Below are 14,274 nucleotides of genomic sequence, written 5' to 3'. Positions count from 1 at the left end.
TCTTCCGGGAGAGAGATGAGATGGAATAAAATCGAGTACTTTCATTCTTTTTTTTTGTTCTTCAAGAGGATTCTTAATTTGGTGTTCGAGCTTAGGACATATCTATTTATAGATAAATAATCGCTGACGCGCTAAATGATCATTATTGATCATCACTACCAATGTATTCCATTCAAATGATTACGGAACATGAAAAAAGAGAATGGATCCCTGTAGCATTTTATTACTAACGGTAAAGTATAAAATGAATACCTAAATTAATTTTTCATAAAATATGCCGTGCTACATATATCCGCTTCCAATCTGGCAATCATCGTCTCAAAACTATTAAAATTTAATGAATACACGATAAAAGTCTTAAAATGCTAAATAATTCCAAACATAAAAGTCCCATAAACGAAAAGAACATAATCTTCGCTCTCGATTCGAAGAGCAAACGAAGATCTTGAAAGTCCGAGCGTCAGACAGGAACGTACATAGATTAATTTTCGCGAACGCGAACTGACAGAGGGAACGTGCACGTTACATAATAACGAATGGCACTGAAAGGAACTGGCTAGTAGTAGAAGGCTACTGTGACGAGGCAGAAACGAGAGACAGGTTCAATCGTCGAATTAGACGCGCTCTATCTTCGTCCGCTCGGCTGTTTCGTGCGGTGACTCGTTCGCAGACACGATTACTGCAATCATATATGTCGTTACACCTACTTCGGTCAATGGCCCACTTCTCACGGGGGGATCGCGTAATGTATTGCTCATTTTTTATTCTGCCAGTCGTGAACGCACACGCGACCCGATGAAACGTTACGCAATTTGTGCATCGGCCGTCGCCGTTCAAGATAAATAATCACGTGGTAGAACAACGATACGGGTTCATTTTTTGTTTATTGCCGCAAGCGAATTTCAAAAGATTCTAGATTAGCAATTTTATTTATCGTAAAAACAGTTTCGAGCATATAAAAAATTTTTTTATATTGGATCACTTATTTTAATAGGAATGATTTAATTTATCTGATAGAGAAAGATTAAATTTATTAAAAAGGAGCTGTACTTTATTTAAATTTTCATTTGATAAAAGTAACTGATCCCTAAATTCTATAATATTCAAAATCACCTTATCAAATTATTATTACAATAAGTTATAAGTGAAACTGTATTATTTACTTAGTGAAGCTTAAAAAGATACATACCATTAATCAACATGACAAACTCTTAGTCCCATTACTATTCGTCTGTGTATATACCACTGTGAAATATCAAAAGCATTGTAACGGCGTGTTCTTACGTCGCTAACAATAAACGTCATAAAAGACACATTTGTTTGTCTGATGGACGTCTGATGTACAAAATGGCGAATGTACATTCCTTCTGTCTGGTCTAGGGTTCCTAGTGCACGCGTAAGTCACGATCATAGCAATCATCGTATCACTCTTCTATGTGGATGTAGTCTGTGAGGTATGGACCACGTGGCTGTACTAGATTAATATTAAGTGATTCACGCTCGGTAATGTGATACTTGTTGTTAGACACGAATGCTTAGGCTACGCTGCGTACTTTTATATGGAAGTCCGCATCAGATGTTGTATCCCGTTGACTTGTTACACCGTCTAGCATTATATATTGTTACACGCTGAGAGACATCTGCTTAGCTCGAGCAATTGAATTTATTAAGACACATTACGCAAATTGTAGCACGGAGAACATTACGCTAATGAGAATACTGCGCTACATCTTTATTAGAAAAATATATGGGAACGAGAGCCGAGGGCGTGACAGAAACGTATCGACTCGATGCTGATACGTTGCAAAACTTTTTCACTGAATTTGAATGAAATACAACAATTTTTTTTCTAGTAAAATGTTGCGATCCGTGTTAATATTTGGACACCGCGATATTTATTCAATCCTGATGGCAGAATATAAAATCGACTTGAAATTGATAAAAAAGATCGGGCGAATGAACCTGTTATGCAAGCGATCAATTTAAGAAGTAATAACCCTTGTACCGAGCGAATTCTTTCAACGAAATATATATTTGTTTTCTCTCATAAATTAAGGAGAATTGATGGTAGTGCATTTTACACGCCCACGCATCGGTGGTATGATTTAAAACAGCGCGTTTGCTCGAGGGTTAAAATCACATTCCGCCAAACGGTTCAACGAAAAGCACTCTCCCGACTTTAATCCTTTCTACTTCTTTTCTTTTATTGACAAATATTCTCTTTCGTTTGTAAATCTTCGCGGACATTTATGTTGAAATAAGAATGCAAATTGAATCGATGCAATTAATTTTCTGAAGAAATCTGTATAGATTCAGTCTTTCAGACTGATAAAAGTTCTAATAAATTTTTATTATTTAAATGGATGATATATCAATCTTGTTTAGTTAGATTTAGTTATCAGAAATAATTTCTATTTGTTCATCGTTATAAATATCTTCCTATAATGTGAATCTTATAGAATGGCGACGACAGACGACAAAAAGGGTGATTTCGTAAATTTCGAGACACTCTAAGGATGCACTCAAATCGATCGTAATTAATGAGACGCCGTTATTGATGATCCAAAGGAAACATGGCAAAGCTCAAAGCGTATCCTTTTCGGAACTCGTTTTACCAGTCGTAACAAAGCAACGGATAGAACCGTTGCTCGGATGCGCGGCTAGAGTTCTCTCTTAGGGATCCGACATAATTAATTAGCAACAGCATTAAATGGACACGTCAGGCAGGAACCAGTTTTTAGTCCGGTAATTAACGATCCTGGGTAAGGATCGCTTTCCTTTGTTCGTTTTAACGTTATATTTACTTTCATCCAGCGGTACTTGGCCAGGAATAATCGTGATTCATGAAATCGATGCGATCGATTGAACTTATTGGAAAATTTTTAAGAGGAATATTTTATTCGATCACCTGCTGGTAATAAGTCCTGAGATTGCTACACGGTACATTCGCGATCAAATTTGTCCAAGTTGTCATACCGCCCACCCCGTCGCGACGATAAAAATATTTCAGCAAACGTCTGTCTCGTGTATTCTCTCAAAAATTCCATCGAGTCTCGTTCAAAGACGTCGAAAAAAGCCGGCGTCTGGTCCACCAGCCATCAGGCCAGCAACGTCTCTGTCCGGCACGGTCGTCAACTTTTCTCTGTCTGCTTTCCTGTTCCGGTGGAATTCTGAAATTTCAACTGCCGTCTGGTCCTCGACGAAAGGTAAAAACCTTTCCTTCGAGCAGGCACATTCAGCCTGCTGGATGAAGAAGAAGAGAGGAAGAAAAAAAAAAAAGAAATGAAGGGAGAGACAGAGGAGTGTCGCGAAGAAGGGACGGTACACACGGAGGACAGGGAAGTAAATAAGTAAATAAACCAGCGGGCTTAGCGAGGAGGTGTCGCGATGCAAATAATCGTCTTCCTTGAGGATCCGAGGCGCGAAAGTGCACGTGTCTGCAAATATGCATACGGTAATATGCGCGTACGAGCTTTTCCCAGTCCTTTTTCCTCGCCCCCCGTGCCCGTTCGTCCGGATTCTTTGATATTCTCGGACCTCTCGTGCCCGCTGCCATCTTCTCGCGCCAGACACGGGCGTTAAGTAATTTGCTTATTTCTTTTTTACTCGCCGCTAATAGCTCCTTCATACATTGGCATGGTTTTCTCGCGCATCTATGCCCGACGTCAACTTTGTCGACATTTTTCAAAGGTTTGATCAGCGAAATTGCCCGCTTCTGTTGACAATTGATGCGATAGAAAAATTCGTTTTCATTCGAAAGGGGAGATCTTTACATGAGAATTTTTACGTATAGGTTTTTCAAATAACGAAAGTTAACGAAAGTTATTTTAAAGTAAATGAAATAAGAATGAAATCCTTTTCATTTAGCCTGCAATTATTTACTTACAATTAGTAAAGATACACACGGTTCGCGTGTAAAACGCGAGCTTCTCTGGCTTATAATCACGTCCCGTTTTTGCCGTTTATTTTACGGTTCTCATTTCTTTTCCTTGTATTTTACGGCAACGAATTCAAACAAGTTAAACCAGCTGAAAATAACTTGTTTTATAAATTGAACGAGTAAATAAAAAGAAAAATTATTATGTTCAGTTAACACGAAATATTAACTGCAAGTTCGATAATTTGTCCCGACATGTGAAATACATTACAGGTAGAAATTTTCAAACTACCTACAACTCAATAACATACGAATGCAAATTCGTTCGGTATTTAAATAACTGCCTCTGTACCGGAACACGCGATCAAACTAGAGTTTTTAATTCAAAGAACTAAAAGTTCAATATTCCCATTATTTCTTTTTTTATTATATAGCTATTTTTAATAAAAAATTATTAAATTCGAGTTAAACTTACTTTGGCTAACACATGTGATTTGTTAAATTATAACAATTTTGTAGAAAAAGAATATGAAAACCATTAGTTTATATCGCAACCTAGTATTAGAAATATGATTAGAAAGTTATTGATTGGAATGGCGCTTACCTTGATTGAAAATTATTATTATTAATCTCTGTCAGTAACCGATCATTATTAGTTTCTAATTAATTTATCAAGTTGTCATTGCTTTAGATTTATCAGATTACTTAGCAACATTATTAAAAAGAATATTGATTAATCGCATTAAGAATATTGATGATAAGAATATGAAACTTGAAGTTTAATATTTATATAGAATAAGTGCTATTTTATAGTACTTTTATATCATCAACTCGAGTCAACCATTTAATACGCGATTACCCTATAATGAGAATTAAGAACCACAGTAAAAATCAGTTCAACAATATTTATCGTTAAATAAGACTCGGCTGTGAACGATCGTTATAAATACCACGGTGAAATTTATTATCAAAAGGTAGTTTTCTCTGGGTAGTAATAAAGACGACGAAAATAAGGAAGGAAAAACGAAGAGTTGAGTGGCGATTCCCGGTCGGGCCACGATGCGTGTACAGTTATTCGATCAGAATATTCAAGAATCGCGAAGCTTCTCGGCGGCAGCCGGTCCCGCGTTTACGTCCTCAGGAGTTCTTGAAGACGCTCGATTTCGCGAGTGGATGGGGACGAATGCAGCTCGCATCGGCCCGTTACAACGACAATGTATGTAGAACAGCCAGTCAGAGACGGTCGACGGTGCATGCTTTGCATACGGCCAAAGGTTCTTTTCGCCGGTTGTTTACAGTATCGAGCAACACGAGGACGAACGACCGCTGCAGGAAGGTCGAAGTGAAAGAACGCGGCGTGGGGCGAACGCGAACAGGCGTGGCGAGTCGAAAGCATGGCAGAAATATTCGAACATTTTTATATCTCCTAGTTGCCGAACTTTCTACAATTTTTAACGACAAAATTTCTACTTTATAGTATTCTCAAATTTTAACCTTCGAACCGATATATTGCAAGTGCCATTTTTAAGTCATCAAATCAACCTGTTTCCAAATTGTCTATCCGATACCCAAGAATCTAATATACAATTCTGATTAGCCATACACAAGAAAAAGTGAACGTTTCTCTTAAGAAACATATGGGTCAGATTTGTCCTGGCTGTTGACGCCAGAAAGCGTGATCGTCGAGTATGAAGGACGTACGGTACGATTCCCCTGGAATTTCAAGAGGGTCCCGGTAAAAAGGCGAAGCCCACTGACACGACAGTGCCGGGGGCCCTTTTTCGAAACTCGATGTTTTTCTCGTCGAAAGGGCGCGTTGCTCGGCCTTTCCTCGTCGCTAACGCCGTACACACCATGGACGCGGTACGGTGTGGTGTCTGGTCATCGCCGAACGGCGTGGCGCAGCGTTCGAACTCTTCTTTTTTCGATGGACTTGTGCAAGATCTGGTATCTTCGTTACTCTTTGCAAGTTGCCGTTTTAACCGGCACAGCTGAATCAGACTCTCTCGCGGCGATGCTTCTCCTCTCTGCCCCCTTGTCGACCAGGGTCCATCCGGTCGTTCCTTGCAACCATATCAACGTCCACGTCTCGACATCGACATTCACCGGAGGCACATGCCTCGGACCCACTCGCGAATCGAACCTCCTCCTACGGTACTACCTCTTTAAAGTGGCACGAGCTCGGTTCTCCGCTCTTTTCTTTCTTTTTTTACTCTGATTGATTCATTGAAATATTCTATGTAAAAAAAATAAAAATAAAAATAAAAATATTAAACATTATATCCGAGATAAACTTTCTTCACTATTTTGGTTCACCTGGTCCTTCCCCACCTTCTTCAGTTTCGTTCCCTCTTCTTCGTCTTCTTGTTTTTCCCCGGTCTAACCGTCTCCCTATATATTTCTCTTCCTTCTTTTTCCCTCCCTGCATATGCAGCACTCCCTTCTGGTCCCCGTCCACCTTCTCCGTCCCTTTTTCTCAAACCGTTGTTACAGCGAGGGTGTCTTTGTCGCACCGTCGAGCAGTCGAAAAAGACGGTACGAATGGCATACCTCGTGCAAAGTCGTGCCACGAGGCCTTCCCGTGCGAGGTACTCAACCTTCTTTGCATCCACCAGTCTCCTCTCTACCCTCTTCTCAGACGGGTAAACGTCTGACCTCGTGCGACCCACCTGTTCCCCCGAACTACGAAGGCGAGTCGCATCGAACACGAGCAAAAGAAGAAGAAGAAGGAGAAGAGGAGGCAATATGGTTTCTGAAGGTGGAGATAGAATCGCCAAGACGAAGTAGCACGCTTGTGTGCGCCTAGGGTCGCCTTTGATCTTCACGATGCTGGATCACGGAAGTCGTTTCGAGAATAAAAGATGAACTTCACCGACGGAAGATCAAAGATACGGGGTGCTTAACCGGAACTGCATCCGGCGAATTTTCCTCTAATTCTATGTACGCGTAAGGCAGCAAGTGACAAATTTAAATTTGTAAATAAAAATTTGTATTCTGAATAATAAATACAGTTACCAACGAAAAGATTGCATTTTTATCACTATCTTTGGATTTTACTTCTCGTCTCCTGGACCCGAACGTGGCCCGAAGGAGCGTCGGAGAAAATCTCGACGTTCCTTTTGGACGGGAACGGTTTGTTGTTTCGCGTGTTCCCGATTTAGATGCTCGTTACGTTCCATCGCGAACGACTCCGCGAATCTTCGATGAAGAGCACCGGACGAGTTATCGAACGGGAATGAAAATAAGTCTCTGAGACGTTTGTTATTTTAGAAGACGTCTAGATTTGCATAATTTCTGAATCCAACCACTCGATTTCTCGGATGATCCTCGAAACAGACAGGGTCTGGATAGTCTCTAATTCTCTTTCGCTAATGTTTTGATAATCTATTGTTTTAGATTTGATGCGTGAAACAACAGGAAAGATAAGTGGAGATTATTTTGAATGAAGGGGTGTTTTTAAAGAAAATAAGTTTCCTCGATCTTTTCAGCATTGAGAATTAACTAAATGTTAATATAAATTAATTTCAATGTTACTTTTTTGGATGGATAAATCATCAACATAGTTATAAAAGGTGAGATTTACTGAAGTACCAAAGCTTTTTTACGGGTGTGAGCTGATGCTTCTAATTTTAAGGCGGTATGCACTGCTGAAAGTATCTTTTTGCTCGAAGACGATAAATAAATGTTTTAGGAGATCATCGTGTGAGAGAGTTCTTTAAAGAGTCATTACACAATTGATTTATACTCGAGTCGCTTGAATACCAAACATTGCGTTACGAAGGATTCTCTTGATCTTCTAAGAATCCGTTGAACCGTTTTAAAAATAGGGAATTTTCAGGTTTGAATGCGTTTGTTTTTGAAATGCTTACCATCCACCCACGGTAGATTAGTCACGTTAAAAGTTAGTCACATCTTTTTCTAGAAAATACCCAGGAACAATGTTACGTCACAGCAGATTCGATCTTTCCTTTAATTCTGCTTGCAATCAACCCTTCAAATTTCAATTCGAAATTTTGTATGGAAAATAGTTCGAAAATATCGTATAATTCTCTGCATTAATCGATCGTTTGAAAAAAATAATTTATACTCTACTGTGCAGTAAATAACTGAGAATGAAGGATCAATCATCGCTAATAAGCACTGTCAAGAGCTAGACGTAATGCGGAAAAAATTCAGTGAAAGGCAACCAAGATTGGTAAATCGAATGGGATCCATCCGTGTCAATGCTCGAGCGATAGCCTCGATATTTAAAAAAATATATGGATACACATTGATCAAAATCAAATTACCAAACATTCAACTATGGAAGGGGCCATAGGTACCATTGTGAAAAATGAATCTTTCTGAAAATCATCCCAATAAAATTCTATTAGATTTTGGTGGAAGGATGGTGAACGCTGATCGATACACGCCGAATTCCTCGAGCCTCCAGTTATTTTTAGTCGAACGAGTTGGTGGAAGGGGCCCGTAAGTGTCGTAAACGTAAAAGACCGCGTGTCCCGGCTTCCAAACATGCACACGCGTTGCGTGGGCGCGTTCTGCAGCATGCGTGCGTGAGTGGTTGCGTACGGTGAACGACCGGAGGGCAAGGACGCCACAAGGACACGCCCTTACACGTCCGCGCGCCTTCCTCCTCCACGTGCACGCGTGTCAGCCCTTTTCACCGTGACCGATGCTTTTTCTATTAGCTCCTCCTAACTAGACACGCGTGGCAACCCTTGGTATATAACTGATAAGGGTGGGTCAGCCTTTATAACCACTAATTTTTTAGTCGTATACTTTATTACGTTTCATTCAAACTTCTTAAATACGTATAACTTTATAAAAAAATCACTGTTTTCTATATAAAAAGGAACATAAATTTCTGAGGATCATAGAGAAATACGAGGCAGTTAAAGTGTTAACATCCTACTTCATCATCTTCTTTCCATTTTTCCCAACCTGTTGCTTTTACATCCGTATCTCTGTGTTCACGGTAACGCGTTCGCGGTTGGCTCCGCATTTCCTCCTGTTACTTCGCAATAACTATATTCCCGTATCGATCCATTTCCTTTCGAGTTGCCGCTTCCTTCATTATCTCACGACAATTATACACGCGTGTCAATCTTTTTCCGCGCGGTACCGCTTCTTCTATTATTTCACGATAACTACCCACGACCAGTACTAGTTTCACGTCCGCGCCGCTTCCGCCGACGGAAGAACTAACGTGCGACCGACCAACAACCGGAAGCTCGAGGATAATTAACCCGAGCACAGCTAAGAAATTAGATGGTTAACGAGAAGAAAGCCCGCTACATTTTCTACTCTTTTCCCTATGGAGATTTATGTAAAAAAAAAAATTCATAGATCCTTCATTTACGAAAAATTATTGCTGTCATATTATGAGTCGGTTGCATTGAAAAAAAATTAACAAAACGACTGCCATTGGCCAGCACGCAGACGACTTAATATGCAGTTACTGAAACTGTGCAGATTTCGAAAAATCATTTTTCGATCAATCATCCGAAGTCAAACTTTTCAGAAACCCATTATTTAACCGGCTGTCTGCAATATTTCTGAAATTTGTGCCACGGTTATTTTTTTTTTTTTTTTTTTTTCCTCTAGCGTTGAACCGAGGAAAGTAAGTATGCCGTCGAGGGTATTTCTTGGTTCGACTGTAAAGGGATAATATTACAGGAAAGACGCCGCTGACACGTCCTCGACGTTCCACGCACCATAAATCAACAACGAAACCGCGGATTATCCTCGAACGGCCTCGAGTTATACACTCGTTACACGTACCCTCTCACCTCTTCTGAACGCGTCGATTTTCTTAACGAGTTTTTGATTCAATGTTTATAGATTGGTGGTTGCTAATCGAAAGAACCATCAGCTTTCGAGCAGAGAACAACAGCGGGTAAAGTATGAGAACGTTTCCCTAGAAAGCTGCTCCATTTTAACGCCGACGGAATGGAGAACTTTCAAGTTTCCGATCTACAATCGATTTGCGAAATTAAGTTCCGATGATTCACTGGTAGCATGATGGAAATTGTATGATAAAAACTTCAAAAAGAAAAGAAATACAAATAATTCCTTCAAACCCCATCAAAGGGTTAATTACCATTCAATTACGTCTTACTACCCTGTTTTCATAGCTTCGTTTGATACATTAATACATCATTTGAATTCGAAATGATCGAAACCGATTGCATGACTGTTTTCAAAGGATCAATGAAACGATATGTTGCGAAAGAAAGAAACAAAGTTGCAGCCCTGCAATCACTGGTCTTATGTTCAAAGTTGCTGGTTTTATTATGACTTCTTCGAAGGGAATACGCAGAAAATGATACTTCTCCTCCTCCCCTCGTTGTCTCTCACCCTTTCCCGACTCTCCTTCTCTCACTGTCGCTTCTTTCTCCTTTGCTCAGACTGTCTTTTCTCTTTTTATAATTTTTTTTTTCACTCTCACAACCAGGCAGATCGCGTCTCGGTCGATGAACTTCCTGGAACGATCTTGCGATTGCCTCCCGATGTTTCTCTTTTTTTTCAATTTTTTTTTTTTTTACCTTTACGTTTCTTTCTCTCCTTTCCTTCGAGTTCTCCGGTATTTTGTTGAAAAGTATCGAGAAAAATCATCGGTTAATATGTTCGGTAACGGAGTACATAAAAGCCGCCAATTTGCCAAATCGGTTAATTCCAAACAATCAAGTAGAGAAATTGATGAAATATAAAAAGTTAAACATCATTAAAGTCCTATGGCAATACAATTTTGACAAGTTCAAAAAGTGGAGTTAATCACTTTGGTTTGTTGGTATGTTACCGTGTTAGAACGTTGTATGTGCTGTTAGCACGTTTCTGGATAGTCCAGGTGAATGAACCGCGGGTTAAACAGAAAGAAAGATGCAGTTACATTTTTCTTAAACATGCAGAACCGTGGACGAAACCACTTATCACTATAGAAAACAAACCAAACAAAAATTACAACTTTGTTGTAAAAAAATGCTGGAAATTCATAGTATTTGGTATAAGCATCGTTGCCTATCGCAGTGAAAACGAACGCATTTAGTCAGACTTGCTGGAACAGCAATTATTACGTATGCAATGTGATTGCATTATTAATTTATCTTCCAATTGTTGATAGTTTTGCGAATAAATCTACTAATTCGTTTGGAATAACCAAGCAGGTAGTCTGATGTCTAAGTGAAACTTTCTCCTGATCAATAAAAGAGACAAACCATGGGCGCTGAATAAATAACAGAAAGTCAGTTTCTGTGGAAAAGTGAGGTCGAAAGGCTATTTCACCACGTACCGTAGGATTTTATTATTCCTTGCCAACTCTTGTTTGGACATAACTTCTCTCGGTGACTTTATGGCACCTGTCAGAAGAATTCGGCACCATGCAAACCAGACAACAATAAGGTACATTCCGATGCAAAGCAGCAGCAGTCTGGCTACTCGGCTGCTCGCCAATGAACTGAACTCTCCCTCTCCCTTCTTTTTCCTCTTCCTTTTTTTTTTCCATCGACCACGTCCTTCACCCTTACCTGTTCCTTTCTTTTTCTACGAGCACTCTCTCGTGCTTCCTTTTTCTTTTCTGAATGAACAATAAAAGATAAGCATCCGCGTCTGTTTCCAGGTCGAACACTGGTTTTGACATTTGCTTGATACTTCTGTTCAAATTATATGTTGGCTAGTAAGCGCATACATATATATATATATTTAATGAATTTTAAGTTTTTAATTTTGAAAATTAAGAAGATAAATGTTGTATAATCGTAGTAGTCCATTTTCTATTTTATAATGGGATATTTCTTAGTTCCCAGTTGCAGCAGGTCTTATAAAAGGCACCCTATGCTGAACTCCCATTTTCCTGCGCTTAATCGCTCTTTCACGTGAGAAGCAACAGGTAGTACCTTCGAAAGAAAGCACAAAACACATGCGATGCTTCTCACAGAGGAATCCAACCTCCAGTCACTAAACGACTGTCAGCACGAGCGGCTTATATAAAAAAGAAAATTTCAAACTCGGTCATAATTTCTAAAAGAAGCTTTAAACTACATAATTCTATATCAATTGAACTACGACACAGTAGCCATCACGAATGAAATTGATTTAAAAATCATCTACCCCATATCGAACTCCGAATCACCCGAAGAAAGGGTATTCACCCTATCCACGATAGATATACGATTTGATCGAAGGTAAAGGTACGGTTGCGCACCGCTGCGTCAAGAAACCGAGTAAAAAACCTTTGTCACGGGGAGAAGGCGAAAGAGAGGGCAAAGAGAAGGCTAAGAAAAGGCAAACAGTGGCTAGAGAGAAGGGTTCGGAAAGCAGGGGCGAAGGAAGGGAAACAACGGACAACGAAGTCGAAGGGCTGCGAGTGAGCGAGAAGAAGTATCTTTCTTGTCGTGGCAAAGATAAAGAGAAATAAGTGTATTAAAAAAAAAATAAAAGACTCACGTTTGCAGTGGCCCTTATAGGCGACGGGAATGGCGCGACCTGCGCGGCAGGCGGCGAGTCGCAGGTGGCAGGCACTCTTGTAGGTGTTTCCGTCGGCCCCGCAAACGGGGCGTGCGACGGCTCGTTGTTGCGGGGGCGGCTGGGGGCACCTGCGGGCGCACCTCACGCAGTGCGGGCTCAGGTTCTGGTCTAACACGCAGCTCCGACCTTGGCCGCAACGTACCCGTACGCACGAACCTGCTCGACACTTTACACGTTATTACGCACAGTCGTAAACCGCCCCTGTGATAGACGCCTTGGTGACTACCCCTCCCCAAACTCCCTTTCATTTTCTATTACCAATTAAAACAAAAAGATTAAGTATAACAGACTACTAAGATGAGTGAAAAATTACAATAATAATGATTCGAGTTTATGATATTTTAATCTTTGCAATTAAACGCCCCTGAAGGTTTAATCACAAATCCATAAAAAAAGTAATCAATGCTTTTTCTATAACGAAATTTACAGTCGCTTATAATAAAACTCGAAGAAGAGAAAAATATAAATTTCTTGATTTCAAATTGAAAGCAATAATGCAGCGGCTCTATCAGCGGCGATTTAATTGCAATGCGTTCGTGATAATGATTCCATCTCATTCATACATACTCACTTTGGCAGTGGCCGTTATAGGCAACCGCTAGCTCGTGGCTTCCCTTCTTGCAAGCTCGTTTCTTCAGTCTGCACAGATTTTTATAACTCTTCCCGTCCGTCCCGCAGACCGGACCTCCACCCCTTGGCGCTTTACACTCGGGGCTGCAAACACACCTTGGTCTACCTTTACGCACCACGCACTTCTTTCCCTCTTCGCACCTTACTTCCTTGCAGCTTTCTATCGAAACAGATCATTTAAATTCATTTAAATGGATCAATATTCTTCGTATTTATTATTATTAACCCTTGGATAAACAACAGATTTCTATGTTTCCTTTAAAATTCTCTATGTAGCAAACTGAAAATTTGAATCCTTATGAATACTTTGACTGGTCTTGATCGGTTTGTGTTCATTTACCTCTGCAAGGACGACACTGTACTCCTCCTCCGAGGACTCGCCAAAAAAAGAGACTTCCACTGTCGAGGTCTTCCTCGGAATACGCGGTTGCTGCTTCGGCGTTGGACGCACAGCAATGTTCTTTCGTCACACCTTGTGATAGGAGCTCCTTACAGCGACCGTTGCTGATAGAAGACCAACATATACCACCTGCAACACATCATCGGAAAAGTTAATCACAAATAATACCTTAAATTATCCTTAATTATCATTCACGTGATACAAGGATCAGAGTTTCTCAGAAGGTACTTTTTTACTACCCGTTTTCAATTTTCACTGTAATCAATATTAATTATTTTCATTGCGCGACGAATAAAAAAGGGATAACGAACTGAGAAACGAACAATTGCATAATGCAAAAATCACCGTAAGGTATTTCTTCTGTAAATACTTAAACTGCCAGAGAAGAATCCCAAACGCGATGTAAAGTTTAAAACAACCATTATTCAATGGAGTCTTGAAATTCCAGGCAGCTTAGAACGAAGCCCAGGGATTTATTCGTTTTTCATAGTGCACCTAATCACAGCCCATAACTATGCTTCGTGTGCCGCGTACAAAACGAAGACAGTCCCTCTTGTATTAGTATTCGAGGTACGTAGTGTTAATGAGACGTGTTGCGAGGAAAAATTCTTCTAAGGACTTTTAATTGACACCGTGTACGGTAGAAACGTGGATAAAAAAACAGGGAGAAAAAAAAAGAACAAAGTAGAACAAGGACCGCCATGAAATCGACAGACATTCGTTAGCGAGCTAGTGACAGGCGCGTTATAAAATTGCGAAAAAAATGTTGTTCGCGATAAAATAACACGCGTTCGTCGGTGTTTCAGGTGACAGGACATGATTGATTCCTGGCTGCATTGAGAAA

General features: G+C 40.1%; 1 protein-coding gene across 1 annotated transcript in view; it reads right to left on the bottom strand.

The window, feature by feature from the left end:
* Positions 1–14,274, bottom strand: part of LOC117602896 (follistatin-A) — a 39,165-nt gene that overhangs the window by 9,850 nt on the left and 15,041 nt on the right. Inside the window, exons 2-4 of the mRNA XM_076691314.1 lie at positions 13,371–13,559; positions 12,972–13,190; positions 12,320–12,556 (exon numbers count right to left, since the gene is read on the bottom strand). Coding sequence (XP_076547429.1) covers positions 12,320–12,556; positions 12,972–13,190; positions 13,371–13,559 — 645 coding nt within the window. The remainder of the gene's footprint in view (positions 1–12,319; positions 12,557–12,971; positions 13,191–13,370; positions 13,560–14,274) is intronic.

The sequence above is a fragment of the Osmia lignaria genome, chromosome 12, assembly GCF_051020975.1.
Source record: "Osmia lignaria lignaria isolate PbOS001 chromosome 12, iyOsmLign1, whole genome shotgun sequence".
Classification (NCBI taxonomy): Eukaryota; Metazoa; Arthropoda; class Insecta; order Hymenoptera; family Megachilidae; genus Osmia; species Osmia lignaria.
The sequence above is the reverse complement of the archived record's forward strand: the minus strand, read 5'-3'. Positions and strand labels throughout refer to the sequence as shown.